The sequence below is a fragment of the Trachypithecus francoisi genome, unplaced genomic scaffold, assembly GCF_009764315.1.
Source record: "Trachypithecus francoisi isolate TF-2019V2 unplaced genomic scaffold, Tfra_2.0 Lachesis_group0, whole genome shotgun sequence".
Taxonomy (NCBI): domain Eukaryota; kingdom Metazoa; phylum Chordata; class Mammalia; order Primates; family Cercopithecidae; genus Trachypithecus; species Trachypithecus francoisi.
This window is the reverse complement of record NW_022681453.1, coordinates 153,542,701-153,558,045: the sequence shown is the minus strand read 5'-3', so window position 1 is coordinate 153,558,045 and position 15,345 is coordinate 153,542,701. Positions and strand designations below refer to the sequence as shown.

The window sequence follows — 15,345 nt, the reverse complement described above, 5'->3', positions numbered from 1 at the left end:
TTAACAAATGAGTGAATGTGTGTATCTTTATATGCCCCCAAATCTAGTACCTCTGACAATAAAAAAGAGATGAATGAATAGAGGAATAAGAGGTTTCTGCTTCACTGCCTTAGAATTTATTACTTGCCAACTATTCGTAATGAAATATTAACAGTTCTTCAATATCCACCCTAAATTCCACCTTCTCCAAGCTGGAAAGAATCTCTCCATTCCCTGGGACCTCACAGTGCCTTGTACCTGGTCTACAACACTTATCTCAAGTTTCATTACATTTGAAGATTTTGTGTACTTGATACACCCCCTTCATTAGATTGAAAATCTTGAAACCAAAGGACATATCTCATAACCTCTGTATCTCTTGCAGTACCTAGTAGACATAATAGTTGACAGATAGTAGTTGGTAGGTGAATGTATCTCATGTTGAATAGCTGCATTCAAAAATACCTGATTTCCTGGGGAAACCAAGTCAGAACTTCCAACCCGGCCACTCGTATAACACTTGGATCAACCAGCCAGCAACTACATGGAGAACCTCTCACCCGATTTTCTCCTCCTCATCTCATGGGAGGCTTCCCTGGCCCCTGACTCACACTGAAATTCCAGCATACTCCTAACTCAGACCTCCTTTGGCATCGTCCCTGCTACTGTTCCTGAACGTGTATCCCTGGGTCTCTGGTCTCTGAGTCACTTACCAGGTAAGCTGCAGCTGCCTGCCTTGAGAGCACATCTGCAGGTGTCCAGAGATTCATGTGTCTTTGGTCTAGGCAAGGCCTTAGGCATCATTCCGAGGGATGGTGTCAGACATTCTTGGAGCTTGGACACGCTTGGTGCGGCTGGGCACACCAGTGATTCATGAACAGTCGGGAATTAAAGTTCTTCTCTCCCACAAGGAAAGGTCACTTTGCTGAATTTTCTTCTTTCTTGGTTGAACTATGCATTGACACCTTTATTTTAGCTGCCTCCTGGCTTGATCATTTTTCAATTACAGTTTGTCCCTGCAGTTCTAGCAGAGAGTCAATGTGGGTCTCTTCCTGATCATAGATCCACATTTATAAAACCCTAATTAGGCATTTCCTTTAGCTGCTGTCTTAGATTACTTGGTGGAAAAACTCTGCAGGCATAAGCCTTGTATGAGCTAAAAGATTGTTTAGACGCCCAATTAGGAGCTCACTGGGGCAACTCCCAGGCATTCCTACCTCTGACTCTTGGCTGAGGCTGTTCTTCACACCAATGATGCTCTCCCTGTTGATCCTGGAGAATATAAATCTTGCCATCTTTTGTTATCCATATTAAAATGAGATAAAATGTGTCCCTTTTACATTAACAGGATTTTGATTTTTTTTTCTAGTACTCAGTGTGGCAAGGGTACAATGCATATGCTCTCTTACCCACTGTGAGTAGGAGTATAAATAGGCATAATCTTTGCAGAAAAAAAATTGATAATATGTATCAAGAGTCTTCAAAATACCTCCAGCCTTTGATCCAGTAATTCCATTTCCAGGAATCTTTCCTAAGGATATAATCAGAAATGCAAACAAATATTTGTACACAAGAAATTCATTACAGTACCATTTATAATAACTGTTACATATCTGGAAATAATTAAGTATAGTATAGCCATATTACACAGCTACTTAAAATGAAATTTGTAAAGGCATCTTAGTGCTGATGCTAAATGAAACATGCAAACTCTCAAATTCTTATGCAATGTGATCCAAATAGACCTTTCCCAGCTGTTGTTTCACAGGATGTTTATAGGAATGCTACAAGTAGAAAAGTTCTATTTTTCAGTAAGGTTGAAAAGTTATTATAGTTTGAGAATCACTGTTTTTATGCTGGGCATCATGGGGGCTGTTGTTCAATGCAGCACGCCTTGGAAGAACTAGAGAAAAAACACCTAGGAAAAAAATTGTAATGTTGAGAGGGGATGCTGCCACTGTTGAGTTATAGAATTACTTCTTTGCCATTTTTTGTGTTGTCCTACAAAAATGCTAAGTGTTATAAATGAAATAATGCCAGAGGATTATGCTCCATCCAGCTTCAGCAGATGAGGATTGCTGTGGAGCCAGCTAAAGCACATGAATTCAACATGCCAGTCACACAGAGAGGATGGTCACTGTGAGAGCGGTGACGGAGGCCAGGATGGAGGAGCCCCCGAGTGCTGTCTGGTTGGTTCTCAGCGCTCTGCCTACATTCCACAGGGCATGGGGTATGGTCAGGGTTACCTCACTGTCACCCACTTCCTCCCTGCCCTGGGCCTGACCGGAGGTTTCCGGATACCTCTGGGAATATCCTCAGGATGTAAACCATATTCCAGGTTACCTCTGTTGCTTGGCTATCCTTGATTGCAATCCCCAAGCCCAGGGTGCTCCTACCTCTTTGGGTTGGGTGCTTGATTCAAATATGTAGTTTTCTACTAGTCTATCAGTCCTGCCCTCTGTGTTCAGGTCTGCCTGTGTGCCACCTGCATGTCTTGGGGTCACCCCAATAACAGGCCTAGCTTGAGAGCCCTGCACCCAGCCGAGGGTTTGGTCCAGGACATGGAGCATGAGGGGAGTGGAAACCGGGTCGGGACCTCTCACTGACTGTAACAGAACTTCAGAGATCTGCCTGGACCCCTCCTGCTTACCTTCCAAAGTCCCCTAAAATATTAATCAGACTTTATCAGACTAATGGACTTCAAAAGGAGCAATTTTCTGAGACATGAGACAGGACAATATAAAAAGAACATTAAGGAAAAAAACCTTATTTCAAAATGAAAGGAGAAAGATTATTTAGCATCCCTGTTGGTGTTATCTATTCATGGGAAACAGCACATTTAATCCAGCCTGGAATTGTAGGGAGGGCTTTGATGCCCTCACCTTGGGGTAACCTTCATTCAGAACTCATCTGTCTCCTCTGCCACAGATGGCAGAGTTGATGGAGACAAGAGGATGGAGATGAGAGACATTTCAGAGGTGGCCTTCACAGGGTGTGGGAGGGATTAGAGGGAGTGTGAAGGAGAGTCCAGCATGACTCCCAAGGCACTTGCTTAGGGATGGGACAGGCGGTGGCATTGTTCTCTAGTCTTGCCACCTTTCATGCCTCCCATCTCCCTTTCTAAGACATGCCCATCTTGGTTTCTATCTCGTCTCATGCTGTATGCGTTCAGTCCCTTGAGGTTAAGAATCTTGACTCTGTTCCAGCCCCCCAGCATCTTTACCAATCCACTAAGCTGCCTTCTGTAGCCCTGGGCACTTGTGGGTTCTCAGAACAGAGGGTTTGGGGTTAAACAACTTGCGTGGGTATAAAGCGAGATCCTTGGTTCCTGATCAGCCTAGCAATCATCAGAGCCAACTGGCAATTTTGACACAAGATTCCCAGCCCTGAGACCAGAGTCTTGGGTTTAAAAAGCTGTGAAATGGTGCCCTGCACTGAGTTCAGGCCAGTAGGGCCCACTTGTTGTTCCTCTCTGCCTCCCCAGGTGCACCAAGGTAAGGCTGAAAAATCTCCCCATCATCCACTCTCTGCCTGAGGATCAAATTCTTGGGTGCTTCTCTTTCCTACAGTTTGCCCCATCATGTTTGATGATGAGCTTCTGTAACTTCAGTGTATGTCAACTGTTATATTCCTTGAGTGCTTTGCAATAAAAATTGTTGACCCAAAAATGTGTTGTTCTCCTTTCATAGAGTAAAAGCCTGTTTGTTTTATTACATATTCAATTTTAAATATTGCTTCTCTTTCATTTTCTTAGATTTGTGACAAAGAGTGGCACTACTATGTCATCAATGTGGAGTTTCCTGTGGTAACCTTATACATGGATGGAGCAACATATGAACCATACCTGGTGACCAATGACTGGCCCATTCATCCATCTCACATAGCCATGCAACTCACAGTCGGCGCTTGCTGGCAAGGTAATCCTAAGTGAAACCCTTTTCTCTGACCTGTTTGTGAATAGTTCTTGGAAGATAACTGGTAGAGAAAAAGGAAAAGCAAGTGGTGTGAGAATAGGCTAGAAAAATTACTACCCCTTACAAAAAAAAATGCAAGACATATAAAAATGAGTATAAATCCACAAACTGAACGTATTGTATAATAATAAGCTTAAGGCCAGATTTTGATTTTAGATCAACATGAGCAGTTTCATGGTTGTCTGTGAGTTGCTAATGTATTTTATTGTTTTGAAGTCTTATTCATTTCCAAACTGGTGCTATACAGAGAAAAAAACTGAGTATAGAATCTTGTGTTCAAATTTCTGGTTAGCTCTGATGAGTGCTAGGCTGATCAGGAACCCAGGATCTCCCTTTATCCCCACACAAATTGTTTAAGTCCCAAACCCTCTGTTCTGGGAACTCACAAATGCCCAGGGCTTGCCCAGGGCTGTGGAACGCAGCTTGTCTATAAGACATGAGGCCACAGAAAGCCACTCTCAAGGTCAGCTCAGCCCTCAGTGCCTTCCCTGGCATCTAAGGATAGAGGCCCTTTATGCCCTCCTGCTTGAAGGTGTCTGTCCCCTCCTCTCTTCCTGTGCTGTTGCCTCTCTCCTAATCCCCAAACCCAGGCTAATCTCCTCCTTGGGATCAGGAAACCCAGCTCTCCAAGCATGCATGTGATCTTTCTGTCTCTCACTCATGTCTGCTGGAGTCTTTGTTTCAGCTCCTTTAAGGGCTGGGTATGATTTGAAGTACCAGTAAGAGAGCAGAAGGAAATGAAAATGCTCCCCAAATAAGCAGATGAGTACTTTGAGATATGACACAACCTTGTTTTGATGGATTCTGTGAAAATTACCAAGATTTGTGACTTTGGGGATAGAGGTGGGCTATAGTATAAGAATATGCCGGCCAGGTGCAGTGGCTCACACGTGTAATCCCAGCACTTTGGGAGGCTGAGGCGGGTGGATCGCGAGGTCAGGAGATCAAGACCATCCTGGCTAACACGGTGAAACCCTGTCTCTACTAAAAAATACAAAAAATTAGCTGGGAGCGGTGGCAGGCCCCTGTAGTCCCAGCTACTCAGGAGGCTGAGGCAGGAGAATGGTGTGAACCCAGGAGGCAGAGCTTGCAGTGAACTGAGATAGCGCCACTGCACTCCAGCCTGGGAGACAGCGAGACTCCGTCTCAAAAAAAAAAAAAAAAAAAAAAAAAAGAATATGCCTTCAGAAGACCAACTGACCCATGAGTGAACTAGGACAGACACATGCCCCTGTAGGTTGGACAAAGTGAGTTCTGGGCAGCTCCATGTAAGAGAAGATGGAAAGGAGTGCATACAGTGCAGCCTGGAAGCACTAGAGATTCCAAACCCGGGAAGGAGATAAGGTATAAATGAGGCAAGAGAAAGTGTTTTTGAGCTGAGCCCACCTACTTGATGTCTCGCATGTGTCACATGATAGCAAAATGTTTATTAAATATTTCAGTAGAGCTTGGCAATGACAGTGTCTTCAGTTGCAGGCTTCCCAGATTGCCAGGTAGACCATGTCACCTGGCAAGAGTTCATGGAACTATTTAGTATAGCAGGGCAGTGACTCAGAGGTTGCACAGAAATCAGTAACACTGAACACAACTATGCTAGAGAAATGGCCCCCCGGTGTGGCTTAGTGCCCCAGCCAGACACTCCAACCAGCCTGTGGGTGTTATGGAACATAGACTGGATAATGCCCCTAAGAAAACACTGCCCTAATCATGTCCCCTTCCATGTTACCATGCTTCTTCTCAAGAGCCCCTCAGAAACCACATTTGAATCCCTGTCACCCCAGTGTGCAATTACCAAGATTTGTGACTTTGACTCTGAGGGGCTGGGGATAGAGGTGGGCTATAGTATAAGAATATGCCGGCCGGGCGCAGTGGTTCATACCTGTAATCCCAGCACTTTGGGAGGCCGAGGCATGTCCCCAGAGTGGGGAAGTAGCCCCACAAAATAAAATGTGATTTTATAAGGAACTAAAATCAATAAGAATAAGCTAAGTTGCACTGCAATGACAAGCCCCAACTCTCAGTTCCTAAAATAATTTTCACTTCATATTTACTGAAAATCAGTGAGGGCTCTTTTCTGCCTTACCTGCAGTCAGCAGACAGAGCAGCCACATTGCATGGCTGGATATGTAGCAAGAGGAAAAGAAAACACGGCAAATCATGCACAAACTCTTAAAGCTTCCACTTGCAAGTGATGCCAATCATTTTTATTCGACAAAGCAAGTCAGAAGGCCACATCTAACTACATCAGGGCAGGAAACTGAAATCTATACTGTATCTAGAAGAAAAATTGAAAATATTGCATTAACATTGATGAATGCCACAGTCTGTCCACCAGGTCAACAGGTATTTTGTTTGGCTCTCTTTCCCACATGGAAAATACTCCCATCCTTCCTTAAATGGGACATGCCCAAATTCTCACTTCTTACTGGTTCCAGGCTCAATGTCCAAGCTTTCCGAGTGATTCCTAGTGATCTCCTCATCAGGGTGAGATGTACAGAGGCCTACAGCAGGCCAAGATGTAGCTGCACTTGATGTGGAGACCTGTATACTAATAGGACAAATTACTTTCCACCAATGCAACCACCATGCCCGCCCCACCAACACACACACATTCATGCATCTGCATATGTGCACATGCACAAATACCATACAACAGTAGAATGAGGCAGACCAACCAGAAAACTCTTTCACTAAGAGGGAGAAATACAGCAGTCTTTGGTCCATAGCAATTCTGAAATCCCTTGGGGCAGATGTTATAAGGACCCCTCCCTTAGGGTGGGAAATATTTGTGGCCCTTTATTCCATTCCCTGGAAGATGTTTCCTTCCTTAGTATCCTTCTAGGCCACATCTGAAGAGGACATTGTCACTCTATAAATAGCAGCTCTACTATTGTATCTCATTACAGTTTACTTAAAAGCCATTCCACAAAAATGATCTCAAACAGGAAACCCAAGTATACATTGACTTTCAAAGAATGTAGTAGAAAGAATGACGACAAGGGTGTTCACCAAGTATTTTTGGTCCTTTTTCTAGACACATGCTAGGACTGATCTTCCTTAGAGTTAGGTGTGGTCGTGGGACTTGCTTTGGCCAATTAACTGTGAGGAAAAGTACCTTCTGTTGTTTCCTTGTGGAAACCTTAAAAGCTGGCATTGCAAGGAGGCCCTTTATACACATAGGGTGTTTACAGTTCTGAAAGAAAATATTATCTGTCACAATTTGTAGATAAGGAAACTGAGGCTCAGAGATGAAGGAGTTTACCCAAAGTCACTCAGTTGAATATGCCCAACCTCAAGCCTTCAATGCCTATGCTCTTTTCACTGTGTCTCACTGCCCTCTATTGCTAATTGGTCATTTTGCTTATGTAATTATGTTTGGAAAAAGGCAGGAGCTAATGTGTACTGATACAAATGCTACAAACCCTTTAACTCCGGAGATACATGACGACCCTGTAATAAATTTTTAAAAACACACAAGAATGCTGCATTCTCCTTGCTAATCTTTTATTATGTAAAACCTAAGTGACCCACCAAGGAACAATAAAAGAGTTTCAGTTTTGGGGTTAAAAAAAAAGTGATCTCAAATCAAATCCGAGCCTTGCCATCTAATAGCTGTATGGACTCAGCAGTATCCTTAACTTCCTGGAGCTTGTATTTTATTTTTAATCTAATGAAATAAGAGTAAGACTCACCTCACAGAATTCCTGTAAGGACTAGATGCTAGGCACATCTAGTGTGCTTGCATGTTTTGCTTGAATGATTGTGTAAATTCTAGAACATCTCCCTGTCCTCCCCTCCACAACCTCTCTGAGCCTCTCATCTAAGACCAACACTACAGACAATCTGCAAGACCATAACATGCTCTAGCTTCTGTGGCCCTGGCTTTTCCATGGCTCCTTAAATGCACTGACTTTTTTCTCCTTCCTCAGGACCAACCCTCAAGTATAGACCCTGACCTCACAGGTTCACTGATGGTCAGGAAGGTAAATTAAGCTGGGAAATAGTCAGAAGACAGGTATTGGGAGATGGGGCTTGAGATGTAGGTAGGAACCTGATCATGCAGTGGTTTGGGCCATGGGAAGATTTCAGCAGAAGAAAAATTCTTAAGATCTTTAAAATTGGGCTTTATAGAAAGTCTCACAGGTTACCAGGAAGGTAAGGGAGGCAACACCGTATGCTGCGGCAGGGAAGTTTGGCGTACGTGTGTGTATTCAGGGTTCCTTATCACTGGAATGTACGTGAACCACAAGGAATGGAATCTGGGAAAAGGAGATGAGACCAAACCCTGGGACACCACACTGCTTTGTTAAAGACCTTGGATTCCCACAAATATTTACATCCTCCTTGAAGCCACATTTTTGTCTTGGATGAAAATATCAAAAGATCTTTCAATAAGACGTGATGCTGGGAAATTAACTGCCTATGATGCAGCTCTTATCTCTGCATGCTTCTAAACCTTCTGAAGTCCACTTAGATACATAGTATAAGCTCTCTGTCTGAACCTCTAATTGCCTTTGGGCTTGCAGTTGTGGGGAGTGTTTCTGGTGCTTTTGAGGTTGGCAAGGGAACTAGCTCCCATTTGTGAAATTTCCAATGAGGCTTTAACAATGGGAATAGAAAATGGTTTGATAGCAGCTGCTTGTTGGGATCTCCTGGGAACTGGCTCTAGCACTGTGGCTGGACAGTGTTCTGCAGCCCCAATTAGACAACTCGTCCTATTAGCCAATTTGAAAACCAAAATAATCACTGAAACTTCATTCCCATTAGTGTTTATTCTAGCAATTTAAAAAAATGAGACTTCATTTACACTTAAGAAATGTTACCAGAAAGGCCTAGAGCATGTGGCATCTCTTGATTGTAGGGAAAGGCTTATACAGTTGGGATGAACCTAGCATCACAAAAGAGGTCCCCTTCCTCTGCGTAGCTGTGGCTAATGCACATCCCCTTGCTATGATTTCTGTGTCCAGGATGACACAGAACTCTCAGGATGGAGTCAGACCCTCTCCCATGGCTGAGCTCACCTAGTGCTGAGTCAGCTGCTCCTGGCTTTAAACAAATACCAGGTTCCTTATTTCTCTATGGGTCACAAGGGAAAAGATCATTTAAAAGACTAAATTAATGTGTCCTTTTCCTTAGATGTCCTAATTGTCCCATTTCTAAGAACAAAAATTCGAGTTCTATTCATAAATAGTAAAAATTGTATACTCACATCTGCCTCAATCCTGGACCTCTAAACTGGGCCTGATCACCCAGGTACTATAACCCAGCTGTGCAAGGGAATGAGTCAGGTAGGTTGCCGGTTGTGCCAGACCAGTGCCTTAAAGATGCTGCAGCATGGGGAGGTCCAGGGCATCTCTCCCCATGCCACGAACAGAGCAACTCTGTTTTACCTATTTTGTGTTAGCCATTAAAGAAATGGCTAAGCATGTTTGAAGAACTACAGTTCTAGGCACTTTCTCAAAAAGCTGCCACCCTGCTCCTTGCCTGATCCTCATCTATTCTTGGTGATCTCATCTCAGGGTAGGCTACCTGTGACTCCACTCTACCTGTGACTCCACTCTAGTGATTGCCTCAGCCCCTGTCTCTGCCAGGGGACTCTCCTCCAGTGTCGTGGGCTGTGACCTTCCTAGAGTGTCTAGTCTTGCCTACTCCTACTATGATACCTCCCTCTAGTCTTAGATAAGGAAGACTTTCTACTCTGGATCCTGGTCTTGCTGAATCCTACCCTCTACTTAACAAATAAGGCAGCAGGATGTAGAGAAGCTGTTTCTAAATATTAGAGCCTGTAAAGAGACAGATGCAGAATCCTCATCGTGGCTTTTGGGAGAAGCCAAAGCAAATAATATAGGAACGATCAAAAATGGATAAGAAGGCAGAAATAACCCCTGAGAGTTTCAGTAACGTATGATTCGTGGGTATAGGGAAATTGGAGCCTCATGTGGTCCTGAGATCATGTGGCTGCACATTTTTAGGTCATTTTTTTCTGCCAGACAATAGCATTAGTACAGACGCTTGGAGTGCATGCCTTCATTTAATAAGCTGGGTCTAATTTAGTACAAACTTCTCTTAATAAAGTCTGCGTTGAAATTATACTGAATCCCTAGTGTGTCTGCCGCTGGAAGAAAGAGGCACATGCTAGCATAGTCTGCCTTACATTCAGGTCGCATTTTCCAAGGAGTTCTTCATGAAGCTCCAGTCCTACAGGATACCCTTTCACAAAGAGGCCAAGGTCAAGTTGGGGAAATAGGATAAGCCATTCCCAAACCACCATATTTGAGAGTCACAGTGCATGTTCACTTATTAAAGGCTCTCAAAAGCACTCCAGGAAAGCAATGTGTTTGACTTTGATTCAAGTTCCTCAATCTTATGCAGCCATAGAACTCACTCTGTGAAACATCTTATTGGAGTTACTAATGCAGTTCTTCCTATTAGGTCAAGAGTTTGCAAGGGGCAAGGGCTAGCCGCTCTGAGAGATCCTCTCCTCTGCTTTCCTCAACTTCAGGATCTATAGAAGGCTGATAATTAATGTCTGTTAAATTTTAACCTATTCTTGAGGCTATTTTGACAAAGGTATGTGGCCCATGTTCTGGCACACACAGAGGTAACTAAAAAGATGTCTCCTAACACTGTCTATATTAAAAATCAAGAAAAAATTGTTTTAGGTCCTAGAGTCAATTTGACATGGCGGCACATCTGGTTTGAAGATGATAGAGATTAAAATCAAGTTTAAAGTTCAGTGAATCATATCTGGAAACAGTATCACTGTTTCCTACTGCTGCTTATTTGCTCTAGGTCTTTGAAGTCAGCATCTTCCTTTCTCAGGCCCTTAGTTCCTTCACGTGAAAAACAAAACAACATTCTGGATGATAAATGAAAGCCCTTCCAACTCCATGAATTTGAGTTCTCAACCCCAGAGAGCTGACATTTGTAGTCATGGCTAAGTTGTATGTTTCGTTCACTGTAATGCTATATAAATATGTGCTGGAAAGCCTGCAGAGGTGGATTCATAAAAATGAAAGGGTTGAGAAAGCCTGCTGGGAGTGTGCCATGGCCAGCCATGATGACAGATCATCTGTCCCCACAAGCCACCTGCAGCCTACAGCTGTGTGAGCATCCCCCGGGATTGTCTGGACAGAGTTTTAAAGCTGTACTTATAGGGGTCTATTACACACTTCACTTAGTCTTTGCATTCCGTAGGTATCTACATCACTGAAATGAGGAAATGAGAGAAAGCAAGATTTCAGATGGTCTCGTTATTTGCATTGCTTAAAATTGACACCCAAACATCCATGAAATTGTGTTCATCAAGGGGCATCCCCAGGAACCAGCCATACACAGAGCAGCATCCAACCCCAGCAAGAGGATACATGGTCCCCAGTCCTTTCCATGAGTTTCTCAGATTAAATAGCTATGGGAATGGCAACTGGAAAGACGAGCAGGATCCTGAACACACTTTGAACAGGAAGAGACTTAGCGTGTTCACACTACATAGATGCGTGCATATTTTTACCTCAAAATATACTTAGAAGAGAGTGGACATACTGGTTCAAAAGCTGTATTTATCATGTGTGAGCATGATAAAAGGAATCTGGGGGAATGAGTGTGTAGCTCTTCATTTCTGATGCAAACTCCGACTCAGAATAAGATAGGCTACATTAAATTGTATTTGCTAAATACAACTGTTTTTTAAGACTACCATGTATTCCAGCAACCTTGACACCAGTTTCTGGGAGTTGCTGCTGAAGCCATTCTGTATCCACAGAGCCCAGTATAATTGAACATTTTCCCCCAGCACTGAGTCAGTCCCAACCCATCCCCCTCCAAGAAATTCCCCCTTGAGCCCTCCCAGCCACATCTCATTGTCTGGCATGTAGGCCAAAGGCTTGGGAGCAAGCAACACCTGAGTTTGAATCTTGGCTTCACTCATTTCTGGTTATGTGGCTTTGGTCAAATTACCTAACTTTGAAAACCTCATCTATAAAAGTTTTAAGTGTGGCAGATAAGAATCTCAATGCACAAATTTAAAAATTGTCTTTTTCACATCCAGCCTGGTTTCAGTTCAAGCCCCCAGTCCACCTGAGTGGGGGAGATTTAACCGCTGCTAATTTACATTTCTTCCATTTCTGTAGGGTGCTGGCTGATTGCAGGGAGATTTGTGTAGTGCTAGAGTTTTCAGCAGGGCCTCCAGGAACCTTTCCATGCATTGTGGAAGTTGTGCCCACCTGTTTTGATTCTCAGTCACTAATGGTCTGTCAGAACTGGCAGCTGTCTTGGGATCGCCTTACTTAGGGGCACACAAATATTTCTGCTGCTTCTCATTCTTCCTCTGTAGGAACATCCGTGGTCCATCTGCCCAGCTGTACCGGGCCAGCATTCCTTGCTGGCATCACACACACTGCCAGGGCTCAGTCCAGGAAGCAGGCTTCAGGTGTCTCCGCTCTGTACCTCAGATGTCTTCTCTGTTTCCCCGCCACAGCCACACCCACCCCCGTGTCTGGGGTTTCCTTTATGACTCTGGGGGGAGGCCAGATTCTCTTCTTCTGTGTTTCCCCAAAGGTTAATCTATACCCAGATCTCCTCCACCCTCCTCATGGTTTAGGCTTCTGGAAACCACACCAACCAGAGACTCAGCTCCAGGCCCCTTCTACTCTTCTCTCTGCCATGACCCTCCCTGCGACAATGAGCTCAAAGCCAGGCTGTATTTAGATGGAAGGTAAGGTAGAAGAAACAACTAGGGAAAAAGTAAAAGAACAGAAGCTAAGACTTCAAACATACTATGCCTCTGCTTAAGGATTAAATAAAATAGCATGTGAAAGAACTTGTCATGTTTCAAGAGCCTAACAAATGATGGTTATTTTTTTCCCTCTTACCTGTTGGACACATTGCCTATATCAATCGTTTGGAAATGAATCATATCCTGCCTTAGAACATCTATCATACTGGCAATTTACTCATATTTTTATTTTATTTTTGGTGTCTATATGTTATTCTCTCAAATAAATGTAAGCTCCTGAAGACCATGGTTCACATCTTAAATTAACTGAATCTAACAGAAGGCTAGTCATACAGAAAATGCTTTAAAAATGGGTACAGATTTAGCATCAGAAATCCAAAATCATGTTTGCAAACATTTAAGGAAGATTCTTTATGGAAAAAATGAGGTTATTTTAAGATGATTCATAAGCATGTTTATGTCTAATTGTTAACCAACAGAGGAGTCACGTGGCCTATGCAGACACCCTAGATATTCAAAGGAAAGATTTTTTCAATGCATCTTTTATTTTTTTTAAATCCTGCTTCACAACCACCCGAGTGGAAATATATTTCAAATTTTATACTGGCCTCCTATTGAAAAATGCTCATTGAATCAATTTCCTGGAGCCTTGTCACTGATAAATAGAGTGCATCACACATCTGATATTCTTGAGTCAAAAATATAGAACATGAGTATATTTTGCTGAGAGAAGATGGCTTGTAGGAAACTGTCTTAGCATTCAAGACAGTCACAAAGTTTGGCCTTTGAGGCTAAAGCTGCTGAGTGATCAGTTGAAGAGGGCTACAGTATAGATCCTAATGGGCTTTCTCTCAGTCTCATTCTTGGCCTGGTTGCCTGGCACCACCAGGAAACCTCGGCTGGTCCTGTGCATGGATGGATGTATTCACATTATAGGAACATACGCTTTACCACTTCCTACCGGTGTGGCTTTTGGTCACCTACTTCCCCTCTCTAAGCCTAAATTTGTTCATCTATCACTATAGAATGAGTATCTACCTCCCAGCAGTTTTATGAAAATTCCATGAGATGATGTATGCTGAGGATGTCACATGGTGTTGGGTACATATTGTATGCCCAGTAAATGATAGTAGTTGTTGTTGGATTTGCTGTTCCAAGGAGGAGGAGGCTAAGAAGAGATCACCAACTGGATGCCCTGGAGAGGGGCAGCTCCACTCTTCACACACAGGCTCACACCCTCCACCTGCAGATCAACAGAGATGCCCCTTTGCTGGGACAGGAACATGCTAATGGCTTGAAGGAGCACTTTATGCATGGCGGCACTGAGGATTTAAATCAGAAGACCCCAATTAGTGTCCCCATAGCCATGGGCCATCTCAACTAATTCCTCAAAGCCAAATCTGTTTAGAGCTTTTTGTAAACTGAGCACCTCAAAAGAAACGTATCCTTTATATTCAAAGTGAAGATGCTTTGGGTGGCAAGTAGCAACACTGTTGGTCAAAATGGCTCAAACCATAAAGATGGATGAGTGGCACTCCAGGCTGAGAACATCCCAAGGCAGAGCAGGGAGCAGGGCAGCTCACGCTCTGCTCTTCCCTGCTGGGGCTCTCCTGGCACTGCCCTTCTCCATGCAGGGCCTTGGTCATCACCAGTGTGCTGGCAAGATAGCTGCAACAGCTGGCCTCCCATCTTCCCAGAACTGAGTCCAGGAAAGAGAGCAAGAGTTTGTTCCAGAAACTTTCAGAAGAGGAAAAATGGATGCTTTTTATACAGAGGTTGACAATCAACTTATTTCATGGTACTGGCCTCAATTTGTTCTCATGATTCTTCTGGATCAATTCCTGTGGCTTATTGAATGCCAGGTGATGGCTTCATCCTGGGTCCCAGGTCCACCCCTCAATCAATAGCGGGTGCAGTAGGGATGGAATAATCTAATTAGCTTGAACTAAAGAGAGTCTGTCTCTGGAACTCAAGTCAATACCCTAAACTTTAGGGCTGCCTTTGCAAGAAGGAAGGAGTGAGATGGATATTGGAAAAACAACCAGTGCCCACCAACTCTGCTGATATTCAACTCACCATCTCCTTCAATTCAAGCAAACAATTACAAAACGTCTGCTATGTGCCAGGCATGGTGCAGGATGCCAGGAAATTGCAAGATGCCCAGTGTTGTTGACAGGAATAAATGAGCCAACTTATGCAAAGTGCCTGTTGCAGCACTCAGCCCCTAACACTTGCTCAGTGTTATCTTCATTAAAATGAATAATGCATGAGTGATCCCTGCCATCCAGGAGGGAAAGACTCAAACTAATAAATTATAACAGTGTGCACAGAGTGACAAGAGTAAGCCTGCAGGTGGCACAAAGGATAGAGATCACAAGAGGAGGGCTCAAGAGGCCCAACCCCACAAGAAGCTATAGCCCAGTGGTTCTTAACCTTGACTTCACATTCAATTCACCTGAGAAGCTTTTAAAACTCCCCATACCAGTTAAGTCAGAATCCCTGGGGATGTGACCCAGCACCAGGCATCAGTTTGTCTTTTTAAGGATCTCCAAATGATTAAAATGTGTAGCCAAGGCTAAAAACCACCATATTTTAGGCTACTGAGGACATAAACACCTACATGCAAACCATTAGCTAACAATGCCAGGTGGTGAGGGG

At 43.6% G+C, this 15,345-nt stretch overlaps 1 protein-coding gene across 1 annotated transcript in view; it reads left to right on the top strand.

The window, feature by feature from the left end:
• Window positions 1-15,345, top strand: part of CLSTN2 (calsyntenin 2) — a 625,554-nt gene that overhangs the window by 588,683 nt on the left and 21,526 nt on the right. Inside the window, exon 9 of the mRNA XM_033212488.1 lies at window positions 3,734-3,896. Within this exon, the coding sequence (XP_033068379.1) occupies window positions 3,734-3,896 (163 nt within the window). The remainder of the gene's footprint in view (window positions 1-3,733; window positions 3,897-15,345) is intronic.